The sequence below is a fragment of the Lepidochelys kempii genome, chromosome 2 (assembly GCF_965140285.1).
Source record: "Lepidochelys kempii isolate rLepKem1 chromosome 2, rLepKem1.hap1, whole genome shotgun sequence".
NCBI lineage: Eukaryota > Metazoa > Chordata > Testudines > Cheloniidae > Lepidochelys > Lepidochelys kempii.
Genome location: NC_136381.1, coordinates 56,744,645 through 56,770,247, shown reverse-complemented (window position 1 = coordinate 56,770,247; position 25,603 = coordinate 56,744,645). Strand labels below are relative to the sequence as shown.

General features: G+C 42.9%; 1 protein-coding gene across 13 annotated transcripts in view; it reads right to left on the bottom strand.

Moving 5' to 3' along the window:
* The window catches only part of JPH1 (junctophilin 1), a 115,719-nt gene that overhangs the window by 43,645 nt on the left and 46,471 nt on the right, over positions 1–25,603 (bottom strand). For 11 of the 13 annotated variants that reach the window (XM_073330778.2, XM_073330780.2, XM_073330777.2 and 8 more), the window contains one exon: positions 1,234–1,352. The exons of 1 other annotated variant lie outside the window; for it this stretch is intronic. In XM_073330778.2, the coding sequence (XP_073186879.1) occupies positions 1,234–1,352 (119 nt within the window). Of the gene's footprint in view, positions 1–1,233; positions 1,353–25,603 lie in introns of those variants that run through there. One more of the 13 variants, XM_073330785.2, reaches the window with a different exon arrangement.

Below are 25,603 nucleotides of genomic sequence, written 5' to 3'. Positions count from 1 at the left end.
GCCCACAAACAAATAGCATGCTCTTTCTGAGTCCTGAGTCGAAAGGTTTTACAAACACAACACTTGTGATTCACATGTGATTCCCTCAAGCACTTGAGGCAGCTGCCGTGGGGAGCACTCACAGGCATAGGCCTGTTACAGTCTGTGCAGGGCTTAAACCCCAGAGACCGGGGCATGCCCAGTCTGGGGTGAAGTCCCCAATGGGACTCTGACTTCTAACTACACTTAACAACTACTTACCACTAACTACTATGAACAACTATTTACACGGCCCTAAGGCTCGGTGTCAGAAGAGATGAAACTGCTAGCCCTTGCTATACAAGCAAAGGTGTTCCAATTAACCACCACGGCGGTAAGAAGGAACTGAGAGGGCGTGGCGCCTGATACTTCGACGCATGAGCGCAGCACTCAAGGGGGGGGTGCCACAGCTGACCCTACGGATACCGCTACGGCAAAAATCTCCAATGACTGTGCACATGGAATTGACATGAACGAGCACTCGAAGAAGAACTGAAGTTCTTTTTGGTCTACATGTTTTTGAATTGTTTTTATTTTCATCAATTACTTTTTAAATAACCGTTGAAGGACACCTAATATATGGTAAACATTCCAGTGCTTCTTGCTATCCCCTCTCCACCAAATGGCCAATGAATATGTGCTGTGAACGGGCAGATCTACAGGTGGGAAATTGAGGTGGAGCAATTTCTGTGATACTTTGAGTACAGGGACTAACACATTTGTGTAAGGGTCAGGCACAATCTAGCCCTCTGTTTTTACTTAGTTCTTAGTTCAGGCAAAGCTGTCATTGACGTCCCAAGATTCAGTAATGATTTCAGGATTTGGCCTGTAATGAACATGGCATAGAAATAACTCTGAAAATTCAGTTGTATTATGTTCTCTAAAGACAGAGTAAGACTTACTCTAACTTCAAACTTAAGGGAGATGCTCAGACACAGCATACTCCTATAAAATCTTGACACTGACACTTCAATAATGAAAGGTTTTATAGGAAGCACTATTTGTTACCAAATGATAATACAGTAAAAACAAAACCCTCTTGAACAATAAGTGCTCTTCATTGCCTACACACAACTATGGTTTCTGAGTAAGTGATTAAATTAAAAATGGGATGAACTTTTTAATTTAACAAAGAACTCTTTTCTTTAAAAAAATATAACAAGGAAAATATCCCCCAAACAAAATAAAACAAAACAAAACCAATCAAAATTTTACCTGGTTGGTAGAAACTTGGTGAAAGTTCTCTGGCAACTGCTCTTGCAATATCACTTTCCTGGCGAGCAGCCTGAGCAGCCTGATCCGCAGCATCAGCTTTAGCTCTTGCATGTGCAGTTCTATACAGAGCAGAAAAGGGTTTATATGCACAGATGCCGTTTCATTAGTTACATTAATACACCCGAGAGCAAAGTATTATTGTCTTTGGAAAAGAAATGTTGAAGCATAGCCAGAAAATTATGCCTGTTGATTGTGAATAACTGCAAAACAGCAAACCTTCATACAAGTTACCATGACCCATGAAGTCTACACAAAATAATATTGGGACAATTATTGGTCTGCTATAATCAGTCTAGTTTGGAAGTGAATGGAAAATATCTTTGTTTGATGCTTTGGGGGATTTTTCTTCAGTCTGCTGAGCTGAAATTTGTATAAAGGTGGTTTTAATGAAGTACAGTCAGTAGGAAATATGGCCCAGCCTTAAAAGGTGGCATCATGCGAAGACAAAGCTGATCAGTTGCAGGGTTTTCTTGCCAGTGAACTCAAACAAGCAAATTTGTATTCATTTATTAAGAAAGATGGCAATACAAGCAAATACAATATAATGATTGCATACATTTACTTTTGATGAAAATATCATGCAAATTTATAAATAGATGCCAGTTTAAGCCTTGGTGTTGCAAAGTTTAGAGATCTAAAATAAACTGTTCCTAATAGATGCTAAAGGGCTTTTTACAGTACATCCACATTCTTCACTTTGAAAAAATAAAAAAATGTAACTGGCTTTGACAGAGGACATAACTGATCATACAGGTACAAAAGTACCATAATGGAAAAGAGATCGAGAAAAAATCATTAATGCAGTCAGAGAATCCTGATAAAACTTCCCCCAACATTTCAGCCACCACAAACAGCTTTACAAACCAAAATTATTAGAACTAGAAAAATATCCACCTCCAAGTACATGGGATGTCATCCAGATTATACCAACTATAATTGTACAGAATGTAATTTTCTTTTATATAACTCCTTTTACATTTAAGATATCTTGAAGTGCTTTGCAAAATAATGAATTATATTCAGCTAGTGTAATCACTATGTAGGCTGGGGTGGCCACATGCAGCTCTTCAGAAGTTAAAATGCAGCGACTCCGGGGCTCGAGCTATAGGCACCAACTTTTCAATGTGCTGGGGGGTGCTCCCTTCTCAACCCCTAGCTCTGCCACAGGCCCTGCCCCAACTCCACCCCTTCTCACGCCCTCCCCTGAGCCTGCCACGCCCTTGCTTCTCCCTCCCCGCCCCCCCAGACTCCTGCATGCCACAAAACAGCTGATTGGGAGGTGCGGGGAGGGAGGGGGAGGCGCTGGGAGCAGGGTAGGGGAGCTAATGGGGGGCTGTTGACGAGTTACTGTGGCTCTTTGGCAATGTACTTTGGTAAATTCTGGCACCTTCTCAGGCTCAGGTTGGTCACCCCTGATGTAGGCAAATGAAGACAACATCCTGAACTCAACCTCCCCCCTCCCGCAGGTAACAGAAGAGTTTAGTAGTGCCCATGATAAAAAAAAATGTTGCTTATTTACTACAAAAATGTAATTATAGTATAAATATATAAACAAGCTAGATAAATGAGTAACCATGGTATTTTTGTGTCTAATATGGCAATATGTATGAATAAAAATACCTTCTGAAAAGAATTAAAGACACTACCACTGTTGGTATGGAAGTTCATAGAAACTAGTGGCATCGATTTTAAGACCACGGTGACCATTATGATCATCTACTTTGACCTTCTGTGTAACGCCATTCATAGACATTCACTTGGCAATTCCTGTATCAAGCCTGTTATTTCTGGATCAGCTAGAGTGTACTCTTTAGAAAGGCACCCACATTTGATTTAAACACTTGAAGTGATGGAATATCTAACACATCCCTAGGTAAATTGTTCTAATTGTTAATTATCCTCACTGTTAAAAATGTGTGGCTTATATATAGTCTGGTTTCCAGATGCTGGATCTTGCTCATGCCTTTGCCTATTAGTACAGGGCTCTTTTGTCTATCAGAAAGCTGTTCTTTTAAACATCTGAGGCCAAAATGTTTCCTAAAACACAATAATTAAAGACGATCAATTAAGCTATTCCAGTGGCAGTCGAACTACAGTCCTCTTGTACAATAAATATAGATCTATAGAAATGAGCATATATTATATACTCTGTGACTGTTCCTAGACCTGAGGCCCCCTAAATATCTACAGTTTGCATATTGGGGAAGTCAAGGAAATCACAGAAATGTAGGGCTGGAAGGAACTTCAAAGGCCATCTAGTCTAGCCCCCTGCACTGAGGCAGGACCTGAGAATCCCTGACAGGTGTTTGTCTAACCTGTTCTTAAAACCCCACAATGATAGAGATTCTACAACCTCCCTTGGAAGCCTATTCCAGTGTTTAACTATCCTTATAGTTAGAAAGGTTTTCCTAATATATAAAGTAAATCTCTGTTGCTGCAGTTGACATGGAGAACGACTGATCATCATTCTCTTTATAATATCAATAGTTCAGTTTTACTGTATTTGCTTTTATTACAAATTATATTTGGATTTAAATCAAAGGGTTTCAGTTTGAAAGAAGCCTTGGCTTTCTAAACTGTGGGTGCAACTAATGCCATTAGATGTATTCTTGCTTTTTTGATTCACTAGGGTAGTTAAATATCTAAATGACATCAGTTACACCCACAGAACTGTGGGCACAAAATCAGAGGCTTTTCAAAATCAGTTCCATTGATACAATCCTACAGATGTCCATCTGCTTATACCTGAAAAGTGACTTAAACGAGGTGTACTGTGGGCTGAAAAGCTTAAGCAAAATTAATTGGCATTCTGCACTAATCCTAAATGTGCTTTACATGTAGTGCCATATGTCTTCCATGCATCAGCTATTAGGGATCCAAAGCATACTGTATAACATTTATCTCAATTTAAATTCCATTTAAAACTCTCCATTATTTTATTTCTCCACAATATCCTCCTGTATGTTTACAATACCTGCCAGTTGAGGGTCATCTATAAATGTGATCAATGTACAATTTACTGTACTTCTCCAGCACATTATTAAAGATACTGATCTCAAAACAAACCTTTCTAGTAATCAGCTTTCTCCCCAGTATAAGACAAACCATTAATTATTCTGTTTTCCATCTATCAGAAATTTTTGAATAAACACTATAATATTCTTAGTAACCAGATAGCACAAGGGTGGGCAACATTTTTGGCTTAAGAGCCACATTGGGGTTCCGAACCTGTATGGAGGGCTGCTGCCCGGCAGGAGCTCACAGCCCCGCAGCCCAGAGTGCTGGTGACATGGCGAGCTGAGGCTGCGGGGGAGGGGGGCAGGGGCTAGCCTCCCCAGCCAGGAGCTCAAGGGCCAGGCAGGATGGTCCCGTGCGCCGGATGTGGCCCAGGGACTGTAGTTTGCCACCTCTGATCTCGTATGTCTGACTTAATCAGTTCTTAATGAACCTGTGCTCTTTATCAATCATGTGGCTCCTCCTAATTGCTTTCAAGCTGTTTCTTGATTCTCCTAAATAATGAGTAACATCACTTTCTTGAAGGTTATTATTCTCTTTCTAATTACAATCTTTGGAAAAACAAATGCCAAGCTTAGAGCTCAGAGTTCTGTGTCGTCAATAACAGTAGGTCCTGCTCTCACTAATTTCCTCTTTTCATGGAAGAACCTTTTTAACATTTGCTTTTTTCCTTTTACCCATTTAGTGCCGAATGCTGCAAAGCTCTGTGTAAACAAAACTCCCGTAGAAAGCAACAGTACATCCACAAATTGCAAGGTGTGAGGGTCATGATGAATGATGAAATGAAATGTTAAGGGAATCAATCACTTACATTTTATTTTACATATTTTTTTCTGACGTTACAACACACTTATAGAATCATAGAATATCAGGGTTGGAAGGGACCCCAGAAGGTCATCTAGTCCAACCCCCTGCTCCAAGCAGGACCAATTCCCAGTTAAATCATCCCAGCCAGGGCTTTGTCAAGCCTGACCTTAAAAACCTTTAAGGAAGGAGATTCTACCACCTCCCTAGGTAACGCATTCCAGTGTTTCACCACCCTCATAGTGAAAAAGTTTTTCCTAATATCCAATCTAAACCTCCCCCACTGCAACTTGAGACCATTACTCCTCGTTCTGTCATCTGCTACTATTGAGAACAGTCTAGAGCCATCCTCTTTGGAACCCTCTTTCAGGTAGTTGAAAGCAGCTATCAAATCCCCCCTCATTCTTCTCTTCTGCAGGCTAAACAATCCCAGCTCCCTCAGCCTCTCCTCATAACTCATGTGTTCCAGTCCCCTAATCATTTTTGTTGCCCTTCGCTGGACTCTCTCCAATTTATCCACATCCTTCTTGAAGTGTGGGGCCCAAAACTGGACACAGTACTCCAGATGAGGCCTCACCAATGTCGAATAGAGGGGAACGATCACGTCCCTTGATCTGCTCGCTATGCCCCTACTTATACATCCCAAAATGCCATTGGCCTTCTTGGCAACAAGGGCACACTGCTGACTCATATCCAGCTTCTCGTCCACTGTCACCCCTAGGTCCTTTTCCGCAGAACTGCTGCCTAGCCATTCGGTCCCTAGTCTGTAGCTGTGCATTGGGTTCTTCCGTCCTAAGTGCAGGACCCTGCACTTATCCTTATTGAACCTCATCAGATTTCTTTTGGCCCAATCCTCCAATTTGTCTAGGTCTTTCTGTATCCTATCCCTCCCCTCCAGCGTATCTACCACTCCTCCCAGTTTAGTATCATCCACAAATTTGCTGAGAGTGCAATCCACACCATCCTCCAGATCATTTATGAAGATATTGAACAAAACTGGCCCCAGGACCGACCCTTGGGGTACTCCACTTGATACCGGCTGCCAACTAGACATGGAGCCATTGATCACTACCCGTTGAGCCCGACAATCTAGCCAGCTTTCTACCCACCTTGTAGTGCATTCATCCAGCCCATACTTCCTTAACTTGCTGACAAGAATACTGTGGGAGACCGTGTCAAAAGCTTTGCTAAAGTCAAGAAACAATACATCCACTGCTTTCCCTTCATCCACAGAACCAGTAATCTCATCATAAAAGGCGATTAGATTAGTCAGGCATGACCTTCCCTTGGTGAATCCATGCTGGCTGTTCCTGATCACTTTCCTCTCATGCAAGTGCTTCAGGATTGATTCTTTGAGGACCTGCTCCATGATTTTTCCAGGGACTGAAGTGAGGCTGACTGGCCTGTAGTTCCCAGGATCCTCCTTCTTCCCTTTTTTAAAGATTGGCGCTACATTAGCCTTTTTCCAGTCATCCGGGACTTCCCCGGTTCGCCACGAGTTTTCAAAGATAATGGCCAATGGCTCTGCAATCACAGCCGCCAATTCCTTCCGCACTCTTGGATGCAACTCGTCCGGCCCCATGGACTTGTGCACGTCCAGCTTTTCTAAATAGTCCCTAACCACCTCTATCTCCACAGAGGGCTGGCCATCTCTTCCCCATTTTGTGATGCCCAGCGCAGCAGTCTGGGAGCTGACCTTGTTAGAGAAAACAGAGGCAAAAAAAGCATTGAGTACATTAGCTTTTTCCACATCCTCTGTCACTAGGTTGCCTCCCTCATTCAGTAAGGGGCCCACACATTCCTTGGCTTTCTTCTTGTTGCCAACATACCTGAAGAAACCCTTCTTGTTACTCTTGACATCTCTGGCTAGCTGCAGCTCCAGGTGCGATTTGGCCCTCCTGATAACATTCCTACATGCCCGAGCAATATTTTTATACTCTTCCCTGGTCATATGTCCAACCTTCCACTTCTTGTAAGCTTCTTGTAAACTTAAGCTATTCTACACAGGTTGTCATACTAACCTCATTACCACAGTATCTGAGTACCTTCCAATAGAGCATTAAGTGACGTGATTAACATCTATCATGCATGATTTGTTCTCTCCCCAATGGGAAAAAAGTGCAGGCAGAGCAGTGTTTTGTTATGGTAGGATTTTTTTTTTAAAAAAAAAAAATGCATATTCTGCTATATGGAGTTACCAAAGGGTTGATGGCTCCATGCCCAGGTAGACCGAATAACTTTAATCCAGACAGGAAGTGACAAAGGTGTGTATAACTGATGACCGAACACTGTCTGCCAAGATGAGAGAGACTCTCCTAAGCAACTGGAAATGAAAGAAAGTATCACTCATGGAGTCTGATATGTAAGAGCTTTGCATCAGTGAGGAAGTTCAATATTTTTTCAAAATGTTATCAAAATGATCATTGAAATGTATCATTTGAGAACTTGTTTTTGTATTTCAAAAAACAATTGTAAAACAAAAAAATGGCAATTCCAGGGGGGGAAGGGGAAGGGGGAATACTCCCTTCCCCCAGCTTTTAGTTAGAAAACCTTCAACTAGATCTGCCCATGGATGGATTCATTCAGACAAATCACTTAAGAAAAGTACCTAAGAAGGGTCCATACCTCCCATCTCCTCTATGGTGGAATCTGGTCCACTAGAATAATCCATTTAACTTTTAGGGCATAAAAGTCTGCAGTGTTACACATGCCTGTGAAGTGAACTATTCTCATATGATGTTACAGTCAAATAGACAGTGTACATGTTGTATATTTGTGCTCCCTTCACCTGAGGCTGATTATTAGAACTAATTAAATTTTACACTAATAACTTGACCAGTTAGAGCACATTTCAGATGCCAAGGATTTAGGCCAATTGTGTGAAAAATAAATCTGCATTATTTGTGTAATGTGCAAATATACAAGGGTGGATTGATTTAATCACCAATTTTGATAATGATTTAAAGAAGAAAACGTCTTCTTTAAAAATTGTAACTGTTTATTAAAAAAACCAAAAACCTGTATTTAATTTAAATCAAAATAATCGGATTTTAAAAAAACTAATTTTTTTTAAATTGATTTTTATCCACCTGAAATATATCAGAAATATTTTGCTATTTTTATTAGTTTTGCAGTATGAGATGTCTAAATGCAGTATTCAAAAATACTGTTAAGAGTATGTCGTGGATTTTTAACAGGAGACTTTGATACTCATCATGGTCTCATTTGATTACACTTCTGATATAATTGAATAGTCTGAATTCCATAGATGTACATGATGTAAGCAAAAATATCAATATACAAAGGCTTACTTTAAAGAAAAAACTACAGTTGGATTACATGGAGGCATCATGCTCATTTGCCACCTTTCGCTTCACATAGCTATAGAACGTAAATATATTCCAGCACTGGTTGTTGCTCAGAATAAAAATAGCATGCAGTGAAATCCTAATAGCAAATGTTGATAGATAGGACACACTGCAAAACAACACAGCACATGAGCTGAGATAGTTGTGGGGTGGACGTTAAGGAATAGAGTGTACAATAGAGGCAGACCGATTGTGAGACCCAAAACAACCCATTGGGAGACATAATTAGAGAATTTATAGGACTAATATGGATGTTCAGAGCCCTGGAAAGGAAAGAGTAGCTAACATTTGTTTAAATAATGGACACATTGACATTATGAATTCATATTATTCAAAAGGCTAAAATCTATAGAGATCTTAGTACCGCTGAAGTCTTTTCAAAAGTTCTTCAGTATCTCTCTGTTTAAAATCTTAAGGACTTCAATAGATTTTTTTTTTAAAGAAATCATCTTTTTGCAGTTCATGTCCCTTATTGAGTTGTCTTAAATTCCACACTAATTTGATTGTGAATTACTCTTAATTTACCCTTTCCTTTTCTGCACTCATTCATGTTCCTTAGTCAGGTACAAAATGCCTAGAAAGAGGTTAATAAAACACCACCCCCCATTTGTTTTTCTGTACTTTACAGTTACCATATCAGTTTTTTTTAGTTCAAATGTATCTTACTCAATACATCTAGTGAGAGCAATGCTTGAAATGTGCAAGTCAATTTGGTAAGTTAGATACTAGTAGTATTTGAACAGCTGAGGTTTGAGTCTCTCAAAGGTAGCAAAGGGTCTAAGCTCTCCCATGGGGGTAGGTCCTCAGGTGCAGGGGTGACAGAATGCACATGGCATATACCCAGGCACAGATGAATCAAGCTGCTCACATTATGATATGTTAAAGATCATGAGACTGAACACTGGAAACAAGCAAAAATAATAGGCTTTGATGGCGCTTTCATTTGCAAATATCTAATTTACCTGATAGAATACAGGAAACTGGCATTTGGGTATAATGCCAGAGTGTTTCAGACACAAAGCAGGTGAAGTTAACTACACCAAAAACTAGCTAACATGAAACAAATGCAAAAATTGGATTTGTGACGAAATTCAGTTGGCTGTTCTAAATTGAACCTACATTGTTGTATGCAGTGTTGTTGTAGCCCTGATGGTCACAGGATATGAGAGAAACAAGGCGGCTGAAGTAATATCTTTTATTGGACCATCTTATGTTAGTGAGAGAGGCACAGAGGTTTTCCTCAGATCAGTTGTGAAGGTGTGAAGTTTGAAAGCTTGTTTTGTTTAAGCCAGCTTTAAGGGGGCTTTGTTTTGCTAGTGATGCAAACCCGCCCCAATGGGAAAATGGTGCTGTCCCTGTCTATGCTGTAATACAATCACTGCTAAATTAGTAGGAGTTTCATTTATTGCAGATTGCACTGTATTTTATTATTTTTGCAATGTATTTGGCATTGGTGCTAGTGAAGACATCAGCGTTGGATCTTTCCTTGGCACCATCTTCTCCACTAGTCTTAGGCATCACCTGTCTGCTTGATAGGGCGCTGGCTTGTCCACTAGCAGGATTCTGAAACTCGTGTCCTTGGGGTCTGACACAACCTCTGACAATTTCAGCCTTGTGACGTGAATGCTTCTAGCAGAGAACAACAAGTTGCTTGGAATATGTGATTTCCCCAGAAGTAATACCTACTGTGTGCCGCCTTTAGGGGGGATTAGTCCATTGCTGGATAATCAGGGCTTGAAGCTCCCAGGTTTCAAGTCTGCCATACTAAAGAGCCCTGTAAGGGGAGGTCTGACCAGAAGAGTTCAGTCCAGAGATGACAGATTAGTTAACAGTGGTTGAATGTAGGAGATCAAAAGTAGTTCTAGAGACTTTGGAAGGTTTTGAAGTTCAGCCTGAAACTAAGAGCTAAGAACTAGTGTGTTGGATGCTTGTCAGGTTCTGTCTGACTGCCACAGACTGTAAAAGGGAACTGAGGAAGAGTTGCCCTGCCCTTTATGTCCTCATGTGAGAGTAGGACGCAGCACAGGGCATACTGATATTAAAAAATAACACCACCTCAGGTGTGCCTCATGTGCACACCTTCAGTGGGATCCACAATGCTGCATATGCAATGAAGAACTGGCACCTATTTGGCATTCACTGGTGGTGCAAAAAGAGTATAATTTATTGTAGTTTGGCATTTTGCAAGGACCAAATTCAGCTCCTCCTGCAAGGAAATAAAGCACCGGAGGAAAGGCGATCTGTGCTTGTGTACACCAGGGCTGAATTTAGCCCTGTTGGAGCCAACACAGGGTAATTAAATTAGGTAGGGCCATCTTTATCTAATATCCTCCTGATAATTTCTTTTCCTCTTCTGCCACATCACATGTGAATTATACATCACTTTATGCATCTATCAAGAACTCGCAGTTAGCCACTTCAATAAGTGGTCTGATTTTCAGAAGTGCTGAGCATCCACAGCTTTCTTTCTTCACACAGGTTTTGTTCAATATCTTCATAAATGATCTGGAGGATGGGATGCACTCTCAGCAAATTTGCGGATGATACTAAACTGGGAGGAGTGGTAGATACGCTGGAGGGGAGGGATAGGATACAGAAGGACCTAGACAAATTGGAGGATTGGGCCAAAAGAAATCTGATGAGGTTCAATAAGGATAAGTGCAGGGTCCTGCACTTAGGACGGAAGAACCCAATGCACCGCTACAGACTAGGGACCGAATGGCTAGGCAGCAGTTCTGCGGAAAAGGACCTAGGGGTGACAGTGGACGAGAAGCTGGATATGAGTCAGCAGTGTGCCCTTGTTGCCAAGAAGGCCAATGGCATTTTGGGATGTATAAGTAGGGGCATAGCGAGCAGATCGAGGGACGTGATCGTTCTCCTCTATTCGACATTGGTGAGGCCTCATCTGGAGTACTGTGTCCAGTTTTGGGCCCCACACTACAAGAAGGATGTGGATAAATTGGAGAGAGTCCAGCGAAGGGCAACAAAAATGATTGGGGGTCTAGAACACATGAGTTATGAGGAGAGGCTGAGGGAGCTGGGATTGTTTAGCCTGCAGAAGAGAAGAATGAGGGGGGATTTGATAGCTGCTTTCAACTACCTGAAAGGGGGTTCCAAAGAGGATGGCTCTAGACTGTTCTCAATGGTAGCAGATGACAGAACGAGGAGTAATGGTCTCAAGTTGCAGTGGGGGAGGTTTAGATTGGATATTCGGAAAAACTTTTTCACTAAGAGGGTGGTGAAACACTGGAATGCGTTACCTAGGGAGGTGGTAGAATCTCCTTCCTTAGAGGTTTTTAAGGTTTGGCTTGACAAAGCCCTGGCTGGGATGATTTAACTGGGAATTGGTCCTGCTTCGAGCAGGGGGTTGGACTAGATGACCTTCAGGGGTCCCTTCCAACCCTGATATTCTATGATTCTATGATTCTTTTGAGTAAGTATGAAAATCAGACTGCTTATTTGGGTGTCTCAATATGGAATATTATTGGGTGCCTTAATATGGAATATGGTGCTCAATTTTAAGCACCCAGGTTTGAATAATCTGGCCCTTTTAATGCTAACACAGTACATGTTGCCCTACTTCGCTCCTTACACTGGCATGCCGGTCATTCTCAGTTTAAGAATTTATCCTGAAGACTTCTGTTGAAGTTACACCCACTTTCTCCTGATGGTCTTTGGATGAAATTGACCCAATAACTCTACAAAGGACACTTGTCTGTATCACTTGGTAATGTTCAGAGCTAATGCTATCTCTTTACTCTCTACAGCTATTTCTGGTCATTTCAGCTCTAATGAATGATTCTAGTTATATATTAAGTGACTGGGTTTGTAATTTATTGTAATAAGCCGCAATAGGACTATTCCACTCTCTCCACATCCTTTACTCCAATGATGCATATTAATTTATGTACTACTCACCAAAATATGTTGTTTTGATCAATCCCCCCGCTTGCTTGCTTGCTCTCTGTTGTTACAATACCTTTTGGAAGAAAGGCATTATGTTTCCTAGCTGTAATTTTGGTTTCTGTACTTTCCAGGATGAAAGGTTACAGGTCAGACAAGCAGTGCTACTAATCACAGCAGAAAATATCCATGAAAGGCCTACCACTTTTTCTCTCTGATTCCTTATATGACATTTCCATAGTATGTGTGCAAGTGGAACAAAGCACATGTTGTTTAAGCAAGTTTCCAGAACAATGGTATTGCCTCTTAACAGTGGTAGGCTTATGTCAGAGAACAGAAGTTTTAAGGGGCAAGGAGCCAAACAGGTTAATAGGAAATATTATATGCTTTCAGCAATTAAGATACAAAAGCAGCTAGTCTACAACATGAAAAGGCATAGAAAATAAGGCAAGTATAACCAAACTGGGAATGTCTATGAAGTGGTGTAGCCAAAATAAAGAAAATTAAAATTACGAGTGGGGAAAAATAACTCTTTTCTTACAGTTTCAGCCACAGGTGCTGGAACTAGGTGTGGGCGGGTGTGTGTGTGTGATGCTGCATCACCTGGCTTGAAGTGGTTCCCATTATATATAGGGTTTGCAGTTTGGTTCAATTACTCTCAGCACCCCCATTATTCAGATTGTTCCAGAACCCCTGATTTCACCAGGCAGGAAAGAAGGAATGTAACTAGAAGTTGTCTAAGTCTTTTCACTTATGAATTGCAAAGTAGAGGAAGGTATAATGTGGTCTTACACAGGAGATAGTTCCTAGAACTAATTTCTAGCAAAATGCAAAGTGACAACTAGGTTCTTCCATCAGTGAATGTTGTAGACATTTTCGATCAAAATTTCTAGGTAGAAGATCACCTTTTTTGTGTATTTCTAAAAAGGTGGAGAGTATTTCCACCTCAGAAGAGAACTCAAAGAGGATAGCATTCTTATGAGGGAATTTGAGCATTCTTCTATGAATAACAAGGTGTAAAAAGGGTGAACTCTTAACAGGTTAAGATGCTTTGTCTCAAAGTGTTGACTCATCTAGGAAGTCACCCAGGTGTAGTACTTACTGAGACTCTTCACAGATACACTGTCAAAACTTTGAAGACCCTAAAGACCACTGCACATCTAAATGAGGGGATTTTGTGTTGACCATGGAGCACAGTCTTGAACTACAAATACCTCTGATGGCAGTGTAGAGGTAAGAATACAAATCTATTGAGGAAGGTCCTTAATTGATGGAAATTGTGAACCATCAAATTCTGAATGGGAACCATCTCTAGGACACAACCTCATTTAACCATTTTAGGTCTGTTCCCCATCCTGGCCATATTGAGTGAGCAAAGAAAGATTTCTCACTGGCTCTGCTACTGCTCCTTGCCCTACTGACTCCAGTGAAAGCACCTTTCCTCCATCCTCATTTGTCCAGCCCACCCTATGCCTTTTGTAGAAATGATGAGGTCCATGGCTTCACTCCAGGAAGTTGATATCCAATTTGCCCTGCCTGACAATGTTCAGTGTATGCTCCTCTCTGTTTAAAGTGTCTGGCTTTGGCAGTGATTCCAGCCTAGGGCTGTCGTAATGTTCAGGGAGTGCAAAGTCTGTGCATATGACTGTTCCTGATGGTGGGCCAGAGATGTACACAGGTCCAGTTGGAAGCCAGAGGAGCAGGAGAACTTGTTTTCATCAAGATAAGCTTACCACTACTAGATTAAAACTATATTTGAAACTGCACATTTAAATTTGGGAGAGCAGCCATTCTACTAGCAGGCACCAATGGTTTGTTTGTCTGTTTCTTTCTATATGATTGGCCAACAAAGTAGTAGTAAAGCTTCATGGCAGCAGGTTAATATATATTGGATGACAAACAAAACTGCATTTCAAAGTTACAGTATTTTCTTATGTAAGCAATAAAGAACACCCACAGACATGAAAGACGTTAAATTGCTCTGAATGTATTTCTTTTAATATCAAACTTGTCTGCTTTAACACTCCTGAGGAATTGAGCCAGATCTGAAAACTGTCAGGAAAAATTATATCAGCCAAGTCACAAAATCTATTTGTCTCCCCTTTACCCCTTTACTCATTTAAAAAAACCTGAAATATTACTTGATAGTGTCCTCCCGTTTGTGTGTGTGCGCGTGTGTGTGTAATGGCCAAGACAAACTTTTGCATGAGCAGCTTGAGAGAGGTAACGTTTATATTCTGATCCTATGTGGGGAAATCATCTTTTTACAGTTTTTAGTTACATCAATCTTGTAAGGGATAAATTTGTACCTGGTCCCCAGAGGCAACAGAAATGGGCATTGTTAAAAAAATAAATTAGAAAGTCTTTACACAACATAAGAACCCTCCAGATACAAATACTATGTCACATGTGGGCAGCTTAACTGTTTAACTTATTTTCTTCTCTGGCTGCCATTCTGCTTGAGTGATTTCCTCCCCTCCACCCAGGTCTTCAAGTTCCCAACTATATCCATACACCAACGGAGTACATTTTATCCCTTCCAAAGGGCTGAACAGTAAAAAAATATCCCAGACCTGGAGTTGAAGGCAAGTAAGTCAGCAAGGCCCAGTTAAGGAACATATGTGCCTTTCTAAGGCTGGATATTCCTACAATTCCAGAGTAGTACATTCAGTGTCCTTTACCTTTTCTAGAACATGAAGGATTCATAGGACTTCCTGCTCCAGTATTTCATCTTGTTGCTGGACCAGGTATTCAGCTCTTCATCGAGTATGTGGGGAAGAAGACCAGGAGTTAACTATCCTGATGTTAGCATTTTTCAGATAAGGGAAGAGAGGTAATGATGAGGCTGAGTCAAAACACTGTTTTCAAGCTCTGTGGAAAGACTTCTGCACTGATTTTTTCTTTGACACTGTTGTCTATTGGCATTAAACAACTTGAGACTTTTGACAATATTTCCTTACTGAGCAAGAGTAACTAGTTGCCTATCCGGCTCTTGTGCAGGCATAGCAAATACTGGAAATCACCCAAAGAGCAGGAAAACAGGAGTAAAGGGGACAGACTGACCTTCACCATTCCAAACCGTGGTAGCTATAGAGCAGCAAAACATAGCCCAGATTCCAAGACTGCAAACACAGGGTTTCAGTCTGTGGATCTGGAAGTTGAAATTCTTTGAAGATTCACACTTCAAAAACACATGGATAGGGTCAGATCCTGACCTGCCACTTGCAGGCATGTAGGACACAATAGGTATCTGCTGTACAGGTGAACAAGTCACAGAAAGGCTCCATGGGAAGGTTGTGTGCCTTATGAGCTTTGGTGCATGTTTCTGCAGGGGTTCATTATTCTCCACCATACAGGTTGTTTATGATGGGCATTGAGCAGAGATGTGGCAGAGTTCACAGACACTCTGACAGTTCTTTGTCAGCTCTTTTGGCTGTGGAGCTATGCCACACACTTTGTCAGGAAATTCCTTCATGTGCTCTGCAGCCAATAGCTAGCCCCAAAAGATTTAAGCATTTTAGTAATTCAAGGTGACTTATTCTAACCTCACAGCACACAGAGATCCCCTTCTTACTTGAAAGAACACCAGTAATAATTCTAAAATTGGCTCTATCTGAAATACATTTGTATTTGTGCTAAAAGATGAATGTCTTAATATATCATCTGAAATATTGTTACTTGAGAGATTACCTTTGACGGTATTTAGCAAAATGTCGTATCACAAATATGGGTCAAGAACACGTAATGGGAAGAGTGCCTATGGCAGCATAATATTAGAGACATCACAATGTTGTATGTATACAGGGTTGAAAAAGTTTAGTATGCTACTAGACAGTAGTCAAGATCTCCCTCAATATTTTCACAGCAGATAATTTTGAATGCTTCCAAATGTTGAATCACAGAATATCAGGGTTGGAAGGGACCTCAGGAGGTCATCAGGTCCAACCCCCTGCTTAAAGCAGGACCAATCCCCAACTACATCATCCCAGTCAGGGCTTGTCAAGTCTGAGCTTAAAAACCTCTAAGGAAGGAGATTCCACCACCTCCCTAGGTAACACATTCCAGTGCTTCACCACCCTCCTAGTGAAAAAGTTTTTTCCACTATCCAACCTAAACCTCCCCCACTGCAACTTGAGACCATTACTCCTTGTTCTATCATCTGGTACCACTAAGCCCTGGTTTACATTACAGGGTTAGGTCAAATTTAGCCTAAATTTAACCTAAATTTAGTTAGGTCGATTTTAAAATGAATGCATCTACACAACCAACCCTGTTCCGTCGACCTAAAGGGCTCTTAAAATCGACTTCTATACTCCTCCCCAGTGAGTGGAGTAGCGCTAAAATCGACCTTGCTGGGTCAAATTTGGGGTAGTGCAGATGCAATTTGACGGTATTGGCCTCCGGGAGCTATCCTGGAGTGCTGCACCGTGACTCCTCTGGACAGCACTTAACTCCGATGCACTAGCCAGGTACACAGGAAAAGCCCTGGGAAATTTTGAATTTCATTTCCTGTTTGAATGAGCTCAGCAGCACAGGTGACCATGCAGTCCCTCCAGAATTGCAAACGAGCTCCAGCATGGAGTGAAAGGGAGATACTGGATCTAATTGCTGTATGGGGAGAAGAATCTGTGCAGGCTGAACTCCGATCAAAAAGAAGAAATGCTAATATATATGCTGTGACGGGGCAAGGCCAGATGGCTATAGAAAAGTAGTGGGAAATAGATATATTAGCTCCAGGCTAAACAAATCCCTAGTACCAGGATAAGTGAAATGGCAGCTGCTCCAGGTCAATTAAGACACCTGAGGCTAATTAAGAACTTTCCAGAAGGCAGGGAGAAGGCTAGGTTGATTGGGACACCTGAAGCCAATCAGGGGCTGGCTGAAACTAGTTAAAAGCCTCCCAGTTAGTCAGGTGGGTGTGCATGTCAGGAGCTGTGGGAGGAAGCTGCGCTGTGGGAGAGGCTGAGTAGTACACACCATATCAGGCACAAGGAAGGAGGCCCTGAGGTAAGGGTGAAGTGGAGCTTGAGGAAGTGAGGACTGCTGTGGGGGAAGTAGCCCAGGAAATTGTACATGTGATGTTTTTAAAAGGTCAGCTACCATAGCTGATACTATTAGGGTCCCTGGGCTGGAGCCCGGAGTAGAGGGTGGGCCCGGACTCCCCTGCCCCCCACCTTTGCCCCCTGATTAACCACTGAGACTGGGAGACAACAGAGACTATGCAAGGAAGGATAACTTTTCCTCACCTCCCTCGCTGGCTTATAATGAAAATGGCTCAGTAGACTGTGACCCTTGTCTCCAGAGAGAGGAGGAGGTGCAGGGCCTTCTACGTGCAGGGTCACAGTGAGCCCCGGAGGCTAGCGAAATCCGCCAGGAAACGCGGGACCCACGGAGGCAAGGACAGAGCTTTATCACAATGCCAAAATTGCACAGGGCATGGTGGAGAAAGGCTGCAACAGGGACACACAGCAGTGCTGCGTGACAGTTAAGGAGCTCAGGCAAGCCTACCAAAAGGCAAAGGAGGCAAATGGTTGCTCAAGGGTCAGAGCCGCATACATGCTGCTTCTATGATCAGATGCATGGCATTCTAGGGGTGGGCCCTTCCACTACCCCACCACTGTCCTTGGACACCTGCAAGGGGGGAGTCTCACGCAACCGGGAGGAGGATTTTGTGGATGAGGAAGAGGAGAAGGAGCAGGAGGAGAATGTGCAGCAGGCAAGCGGTGAATCCGTTCTCCTTGGCAGCCAGGACCTTTTCATCACCCTGTAGACAATACCCTCCCAAGGCAGGATCCCCGACCCTGAAGGCAGAGAAGGCAGCTCTGATGAGTGCACATTTGTAACTACAGTACAGGGTTTAAAAGCAATAGCGTTTAATGTTTGATTTGCCCTGAAGACTTGGGATGCATTCGCGGACAGTACAACTACTGGAAAAATCTGTCAACATGTCTGGGGATGGAGCAGGAATCCTCCAGGGACATCTCCATGAAGCTCTCCTGGAGGTACTCTGAAAGCCTTTGCAGAAGGTTTCTGGGGAGGGCTGCCTTATTTCGTCCTCCCCAGAAACACTTTACCACGCCAAGCCAGTAGCAAGTAGTCTGGAATCATTGCAGTACAAAGCATGGCAGCGAATGGTCCTGGGTTTTGGTCACATTCAAGCAACATTTGGTCTTTATCTTTCTGTGTTAGCCTCAGGAGAGTGATATCATTCAAGGTCACCTGGTTGAAATAGGGGAATTTTTGTAAGGGAACAGTAAAAGGACCCCATTCATGTTGGGTTGTTTGCGCTTGGCTAAAAGGGATCATTCCAGAGAATAGCTACGCGGCGGGGGGAGGGGTGAAGGGATCATCCCAGAGAAGAGCCAGGCGGTGAGGTGAGAAGAGATGTGTGCTGCACATCCACCCGAAAACCGCAGCCCCCCCTTTTAAATGTGAAACCCAACTGGCATTGCTTGCTATGGGAAAGGATGGCGCTGCAGTTTGAAACCATTCCCACATGTTATGAAGACGGAAGAAGCCAACCTCGCGTACCAAAAGGCTTACCATGGCTGCCTGGAAACTGAATTCTGTTGCCCAGCCTTGCGTGATGTCACATACCGGCAGGCGCTCAATATAAAAGGCAAAATGCAACCTTGTACCTAAAGTACGTGTGCTGTCTGCTGTGAATTGCTTGATTCACTGTGAAAGAGTCTCCCTTTTGTTCTCAGAAATGTATCAACTTAAATTTCACTCTCCCTTTTTATCTCCCCCCAGGTGCAAATGTTTCTATGCTCCCCCTATCATCTCCATCCCTGAGGTTATTGCAGATTGGAAGGTGAAAAAAAAAAACGCACTCGCGACGACATGTTTTCCGAGTTCATGCAGTCCTCCCGCACTGATAGGGAACAGCTTAATGCATGGAGGCATTCAGTGGCAGAGGCCAGGAAAGCATTAAGTGAGCACGAAGAGCAGAGGCAGGAGGCAATGCTGAGCCTAATGGGGGAGCAAACAGACATGATGAAGCGTCTGTTGAAGCTGTAGGAAAGCCAACAAGAGCACAGACCTCCGCTGCATCCATTGTATAACCGCCTGCCTTCCTCCTCAAGTTCTATATCCTCCTCACTCAGATGCCCAAGAACGCGGAGGCGGGAGGCTCCGGGCACCCAGCCACTCCATTCCAAAGGATGGCCCAAGCAACAGAAGGCTGTCATTCAAACAGTTTTGATTTGTAGTGTGGCAACAATAAGCAATGTGGCCTTGTTCTTCACTCCTCCCGCACCCCACCCCACCCAGGCTACCTTGTCCGTTATTTCATTTTTTTAATTAATAAAGAAAGAATGCATGTTTTCAAAACAATAGTTACTTTATTTCAAAGGGGGGAGGGTGGTTGGCTTACAGGGAATTAAAATCAACAAAGGGGGAGGGTTTGCATCAAGGAGAAACACACACAGCTGTCAGACCGTAGCCTGGCCAGTCATGAAACTGGTTTTCAAAGCTTCTCTGATGTGCAGCACACCTAGCTGTGCTCTTCTAATCACCCTGGTGTCTGGCTGCTCAAAATCAGCCACCAGGCGATTGCCTCAACCTCCCACCCCGCCATAAATGTCTCCCCCTTACTCTCACAGATATTATGGAGCACACAGCAAGCAGCAATAACAATGGGTATGTTGGTTGCGCTGAGGTCTAACCTAGTCAGCAAACAGCGGATGTGAGCTTTTAAATGTCCAAAGGCACATTCTACCACCATTCTGCACTTGCTCAGCCTATAGTTGAACTGCTCCTTACTATTGTCCAGGCTGCCTGTGTACGGCTTCATGAGCCATGGGAGCAAGGGGGTAGCCTGGGTCCCCAAGGATAACTATTGGCATTTCAACATCCCCAACGGTAATTTTCTGGTCTGGGAAGTAAGCCCCTTCTTGCAACTGCTCGAACAGCCCTGAGTTCCTAAAGATGCGAACGTCATGCACCTTTCCCGGCCATCCCACGTTGATGTTGGTGAAACGTCTCTTGTGATCCACCAGTGCTTGCAGCACCATTGAGAAGTACCCCTTGTGGTTTATATACTCGTTGTCAAAGTGGTCCAGTGCCAAGATAGGGATATGTGTTCCATCTATCGCCCCACCACACTTAGGGAACCCCATTGCAGCAAAGCCACCCAGTAGGACCTGCACATTTCCCAGAGTCACTACCCTTGATAGCAGAACGTCAGTCACTACTCTTGATAGCCAAGTAGCATTGGCTACTTGGATCACAGGAGTCCCCACAGTAGACTTGCCCACTCCAAATTGATTTCCGACTGACCGGTAGCAGTCAGGTGTTACAAGCTTCTACAAGGCTATCGCCACTTGCTTCTCAACAGCCAGGGCAGCTCTCATCTTGGTATTCCTGTGCTTCAGGGCAGGGGAAAGCAACTCACAAAGTTCAAGGAAAGTGGCCTTATGCATGCAAAAGTTTTGCAGCCACTGTGAATCATCCCATATCTGCAACACTAAGCGGTCCCACCAGTCTGTGCTTGTTTGCCGGGCCCAGAATTGGCATTCCACTATATCAACCAGTCCCACTGCCACCATGATGTCCCAATTGCCACAGCCCGTGCTTTCAGGAACGTCTGTGTCCATGTCCTCATCACATTCGTCTTTGTGCTGACGTCTCTTAGCCCAGTCCTGCACATACTTCAGGATAATGTGTGAGGTGTTCACAATGCTCACAACAGCAGCGATGAGATGAGTGGGCTCCATGCTTGCCATCATATGGTGTCTGCACAGGTAACCCAGAAAAAAAGGCGCGAAACAATTGTCTGCTATTGCTTTCGTGGAGGGAGGGAGGGGAGACTGATGACATGTACCCAAAACCACCCTCGACAATGTTTTTGACCCATCAGGCATTGGGAGCTTAACCCAGAATTCCAATGGACAGTGGAGACTGCGGGAACTGTGGGATAGCTACCCACAGTGCACCGCTCTGAAAGTCTATGCTAGCCACGGTATTGAGGACACACTCCACCGACTTAATGCGCTTAGTGGGGACATACGCAATCGACTGTATAAAATAGATTTCTAAAAATCGACTTTTAAAAAATCGACCTGATTTCGTAGTGTAGATATACATGAGGCCTCACCGATGCTGAAGAGAGGGGAATGATCACGTCCCTTGATCTGCTGGCAATGCTCCTACTTATACAGCCCAAAATGCCATTAGCCTTCTTGGCAACAAGGGCACACTGTTGACTCATATCCAACTTCTCATCCACCGTAACCCCTAGGTCTTTTTCTGCAGAACTGCTGCCTAGCCACTTGGTCCCTCATCTGTAGCAGTGCATGGGATTCTTCCTTCCTAAGTGCAGGACTCTGCACTTGTCCTTGTTGAACCTCATCAGACTTCTTTTGGCCCAATCCTCCAATTTGTCTAGGTCCCTCTGTATCCTATCCCTACCCTCCAGTGAATCTACCACTCCTCCCACTTTAGTGTCATCTGCAAACTTGCTGAGGGTGCAATCCACGCCATCCTCCAGATCATTAATGAAGATATTGAACAAAACCGACCCCAGGACCGACCCTTGGGGCACTCCGCTTGATACCGGCTGCCAACTAGACATGGAGCCACTGATCACCACCCGTTGAGCCCAACGACCTAGCCAGCTTTCTATCCACCTTATAGTCCATTCATCCAGCCCATACTACTTTAACTTGCTGGCAAAAATACTGTGGGAGACCATATCAAAAGCTTTGCTAAAGTCAAGGAACAACACATCCACTGCTTTCCCCTCATCCAGAGAGCAAGTTATCTCATCATAGAAGGCAATTAGGTTAGTCAGGCATGCCTTCCTCTTGGTGAATCCATGCTGACTGTTCCGGATTACTTTCCTCTCCTTGAAGTGCTTCAAAATGGATTCCTTGAGGACCTGCTCCATGATTTTTCCAGGGACTGAGGTGAGGCTGACTGGCCTGTAGTTCCCCGGATCCTCCTCCTTCCCTTTTTTTTTAAAAGATGGGCACAACACATTAGCCTTTTTCCAGTCATCCAGGACCTCACCCGATCGCCATGAGTTTTCAAAGATAATGGCCAATGGCTCTGCAATCACATCTGCAATCACAACTCCTTTAGCACCCTCAGATGCAGCGCATCCGGCCCCATAGGCTTGTGCTCATCCAGCTTTTCTAAATAGTCATGAATCACTTATTTTTCCACAGAGGGCTGGTCACTTCCTCCCCATGCTGTGCTGCCCAGTGCAGTAGTCTGGGAGCTGATCTTGTTCGTGAATTACAGATCTAAATGCTGTAGGAGGCCTTGAGGAACACTGGAGCTTTGTAATACTCTCCAGTGGACTTGCAGTCTATAAAGCAGATAATGGACTACATGCTGACAAAAGTTATTCTGTGGTAGATATGATCTTGCTCTAATATTGTTCCTGATGTGTAAATGAAGAGTATCCAGATTCTTCAGAAAAAATGGGAAAAGAAACTCTTCAAAGAAAATTTTCAAAAACCTTCCCCCATATACATTGATGCTTGCATAAAATAGGAAATAGATAAAGCCATTAATCTGTCATCTAGCAATACAGCTTTAAACAGTTTTTATTGCATCCTTGTGCACTATGGGTGTTAGCATTCTGTGGTATGTGTAACGCAGGTCAATAAAATGAAGAGTCTGTTATACACATGCTTTATGGCTGTAATCACATAGGTTGTGTTGCAATATTGTGACCTTATGGTATGCGCTGGTGGCCTTTGTAAGGCCTTGTGTATCACAAACTCCACATAAAGTTTCACCTTCTGTAGAAATCTCTACAACATACCTAGAAGAAGTACGTCCCATGATAAACTACATAGTCCCCATTTTGGGATGCTTCTAGTATAATGTGATATAACAACAATGGTAAAGTAGGGCTTGGTCCACACTTAAAATGTAGGTTGACATAGCTACGGTGCGCAGAAGTCTCAAAGAGCCACACCCCTGATGCTATGCTGACCTATACCTCACTGTAGACACAGCTAGGTCAACAGAAGAATGCTTCTGTTGAACTACCTACTGTTGTGTTCCTACATCATCATCATGATGTTCCCATTATGCCTCTGGCGTTTAGGGCAACGACGCAGCTCCTCCACTCCTGTCTGTTCTGGCAAATCTTTCAATGGTTCACCGAACCACTGAAAGACTCTACAACAAGAGAGGTTTCAGAGTAACAGCCGTGTTAGTCTGTCTTTGCAAAAAGAAAAGGAGTACTTTGGCACCTTAGAGACTAACCAATTTATTTGAGGATGAGCTTTCGTGAGCTACAGCTCACTTCATCGGATGCATACCGTGGAAACTGCAGTAGACATTATATACACACAGAGACCAGGAAACAATACCCCCTCCCACTGTCCTGCTGGTAATAGCTTATCTAAAGTGATCATTAAGTTGGGCCATTTCCAGCACAAATCCAGGTTTTCTCATGCCCCCCCCCCCCCCCTTGCTGGTAATAGCCCATCCAAAGTGACCACTCTCTTCACAATGTGTATGATAATCAAGGTGGGCCATTTCCTGCACAAATCCAGGTTCTCTCACCCCCTCACCCCCCTCCAAAAACCACACACACAAACTCAATCTCCTGCTGGTAATAGCTTATCCAAAGTGACCACTCTCCCTACAATGTGCATGATAATCAAGGTGGGCCATTTCCAGCATAGATCCAGGTTTTCTCACCTCCCTACCCCCATACACACACAAACTCACTCTCCTGCTGGTAACAGCTCATCCAAAGTGACCACTCTCCCAAGAGAAAAACCCTTCCTTTGCTGTAGGTTGTGTCTACACTATGGGGTTATACTGAGATAGATACGGCGCTGTAGTTATGTTGTAGACATGGCCTAAGAGTAATTTACAGCACAGGGAAACAGAAATGCTGACTGAGGATAGTGGTCTATAGTTTAAACAGGAATTTCAGAACTTTTCAACCCTAAACCCTATAAGTATTATTGAAGTTTGAGAATTTTTAAAAAAAATAATTATATCATATTCTTAACTGTGCTGTCCTAACAGAATATGGTTGCATTAAAAGGGAATGAAACTGTTGAAGTGGGGTGTTACTATTACTAATATAAAAATCCTGTTTTCACTGTATTAGCTAACAAACAACAAATCACTTAATTGATAAATTAATCAAGGGATTGCTAACTTTTTCACGTATATATTACTGGTTCTTATCTTACATTCTTCTAAAAGACAACAGATGATCAAATCAATCTCCTGTACCCAAACAAGAATAAACTATCTCAAAAAATTTCCACTTAACAGTTAAAGGATTTAAAATTAAATTTATTTTAATGAGTGCACAAATACCGATTTATATACAACAGAATTAGGACCATCTTGTATACATTCACTTCATCTCGGTGTTATAAGTCCCATTCAATAACTAAGTAGTAAAACAATATTAACCCATTTTAGAAAAATATAATAAATATCATGCTTTGCTTGCAGCTATTCAGATGATGTGGAAAACCAGGTTATGGCTGATGAGATGGAAAGAGTGATCACCATAGCAACAATCTACCACTTAACAATGAAGGGGGAAGGGCAGATCATCCTTTCCTAATTGCCCATGTAAACAACTTAGTTCAAAATCCTCAAGTGTTAACTTCTTTATTTAATACTCTTTCACCTGAGGAAGACATTTAATGAAAAATGCACATGGTACTCCTAATACTAAGAGGACATATGTTGATCTTATCCACAATGGAACCCATTTCATGGCAACAGATCCAGTACTTAGAGAAAAATTATAATTTTCATTAAACACACACACTTGTATTTTTGAATAGTTGAACTTTCCCCCCAGGAATGCTAGTCTGACTTAGGGCTCCTCCACACTTAAAACGCTGCAGCGGTGCAGTTGCAGCAGTGTAGTGAACACTCTACATACGCCAACGGCTGGGGTTCTCCCATCGCTATAGGTAATCCACCGCCTCGAGAGGTGGTGGCTAGGTGGATGGGAGAATTATCCCGTGCTGTCTACACTGAGGATAAGTCAGTTTAACTGCATCGCTCAGGGGTGTGCTTTTTTCACACCCCAGTGGGACATAGTTATATCGACCTAATTTCCTAGGCTTTGTCTGTACTGGCACTTCGTCAGCAAAACTTCTGTCGTTCAGGGGTGTTAAAAAAACACCCCTCTGAATGACAAAAGTTTTAGCAACGAAGAGTGCCGGTGTGAACAGCGCTTTGTCGGCAGGAGCACTCTTCTGCCGACAAAGCCGCTG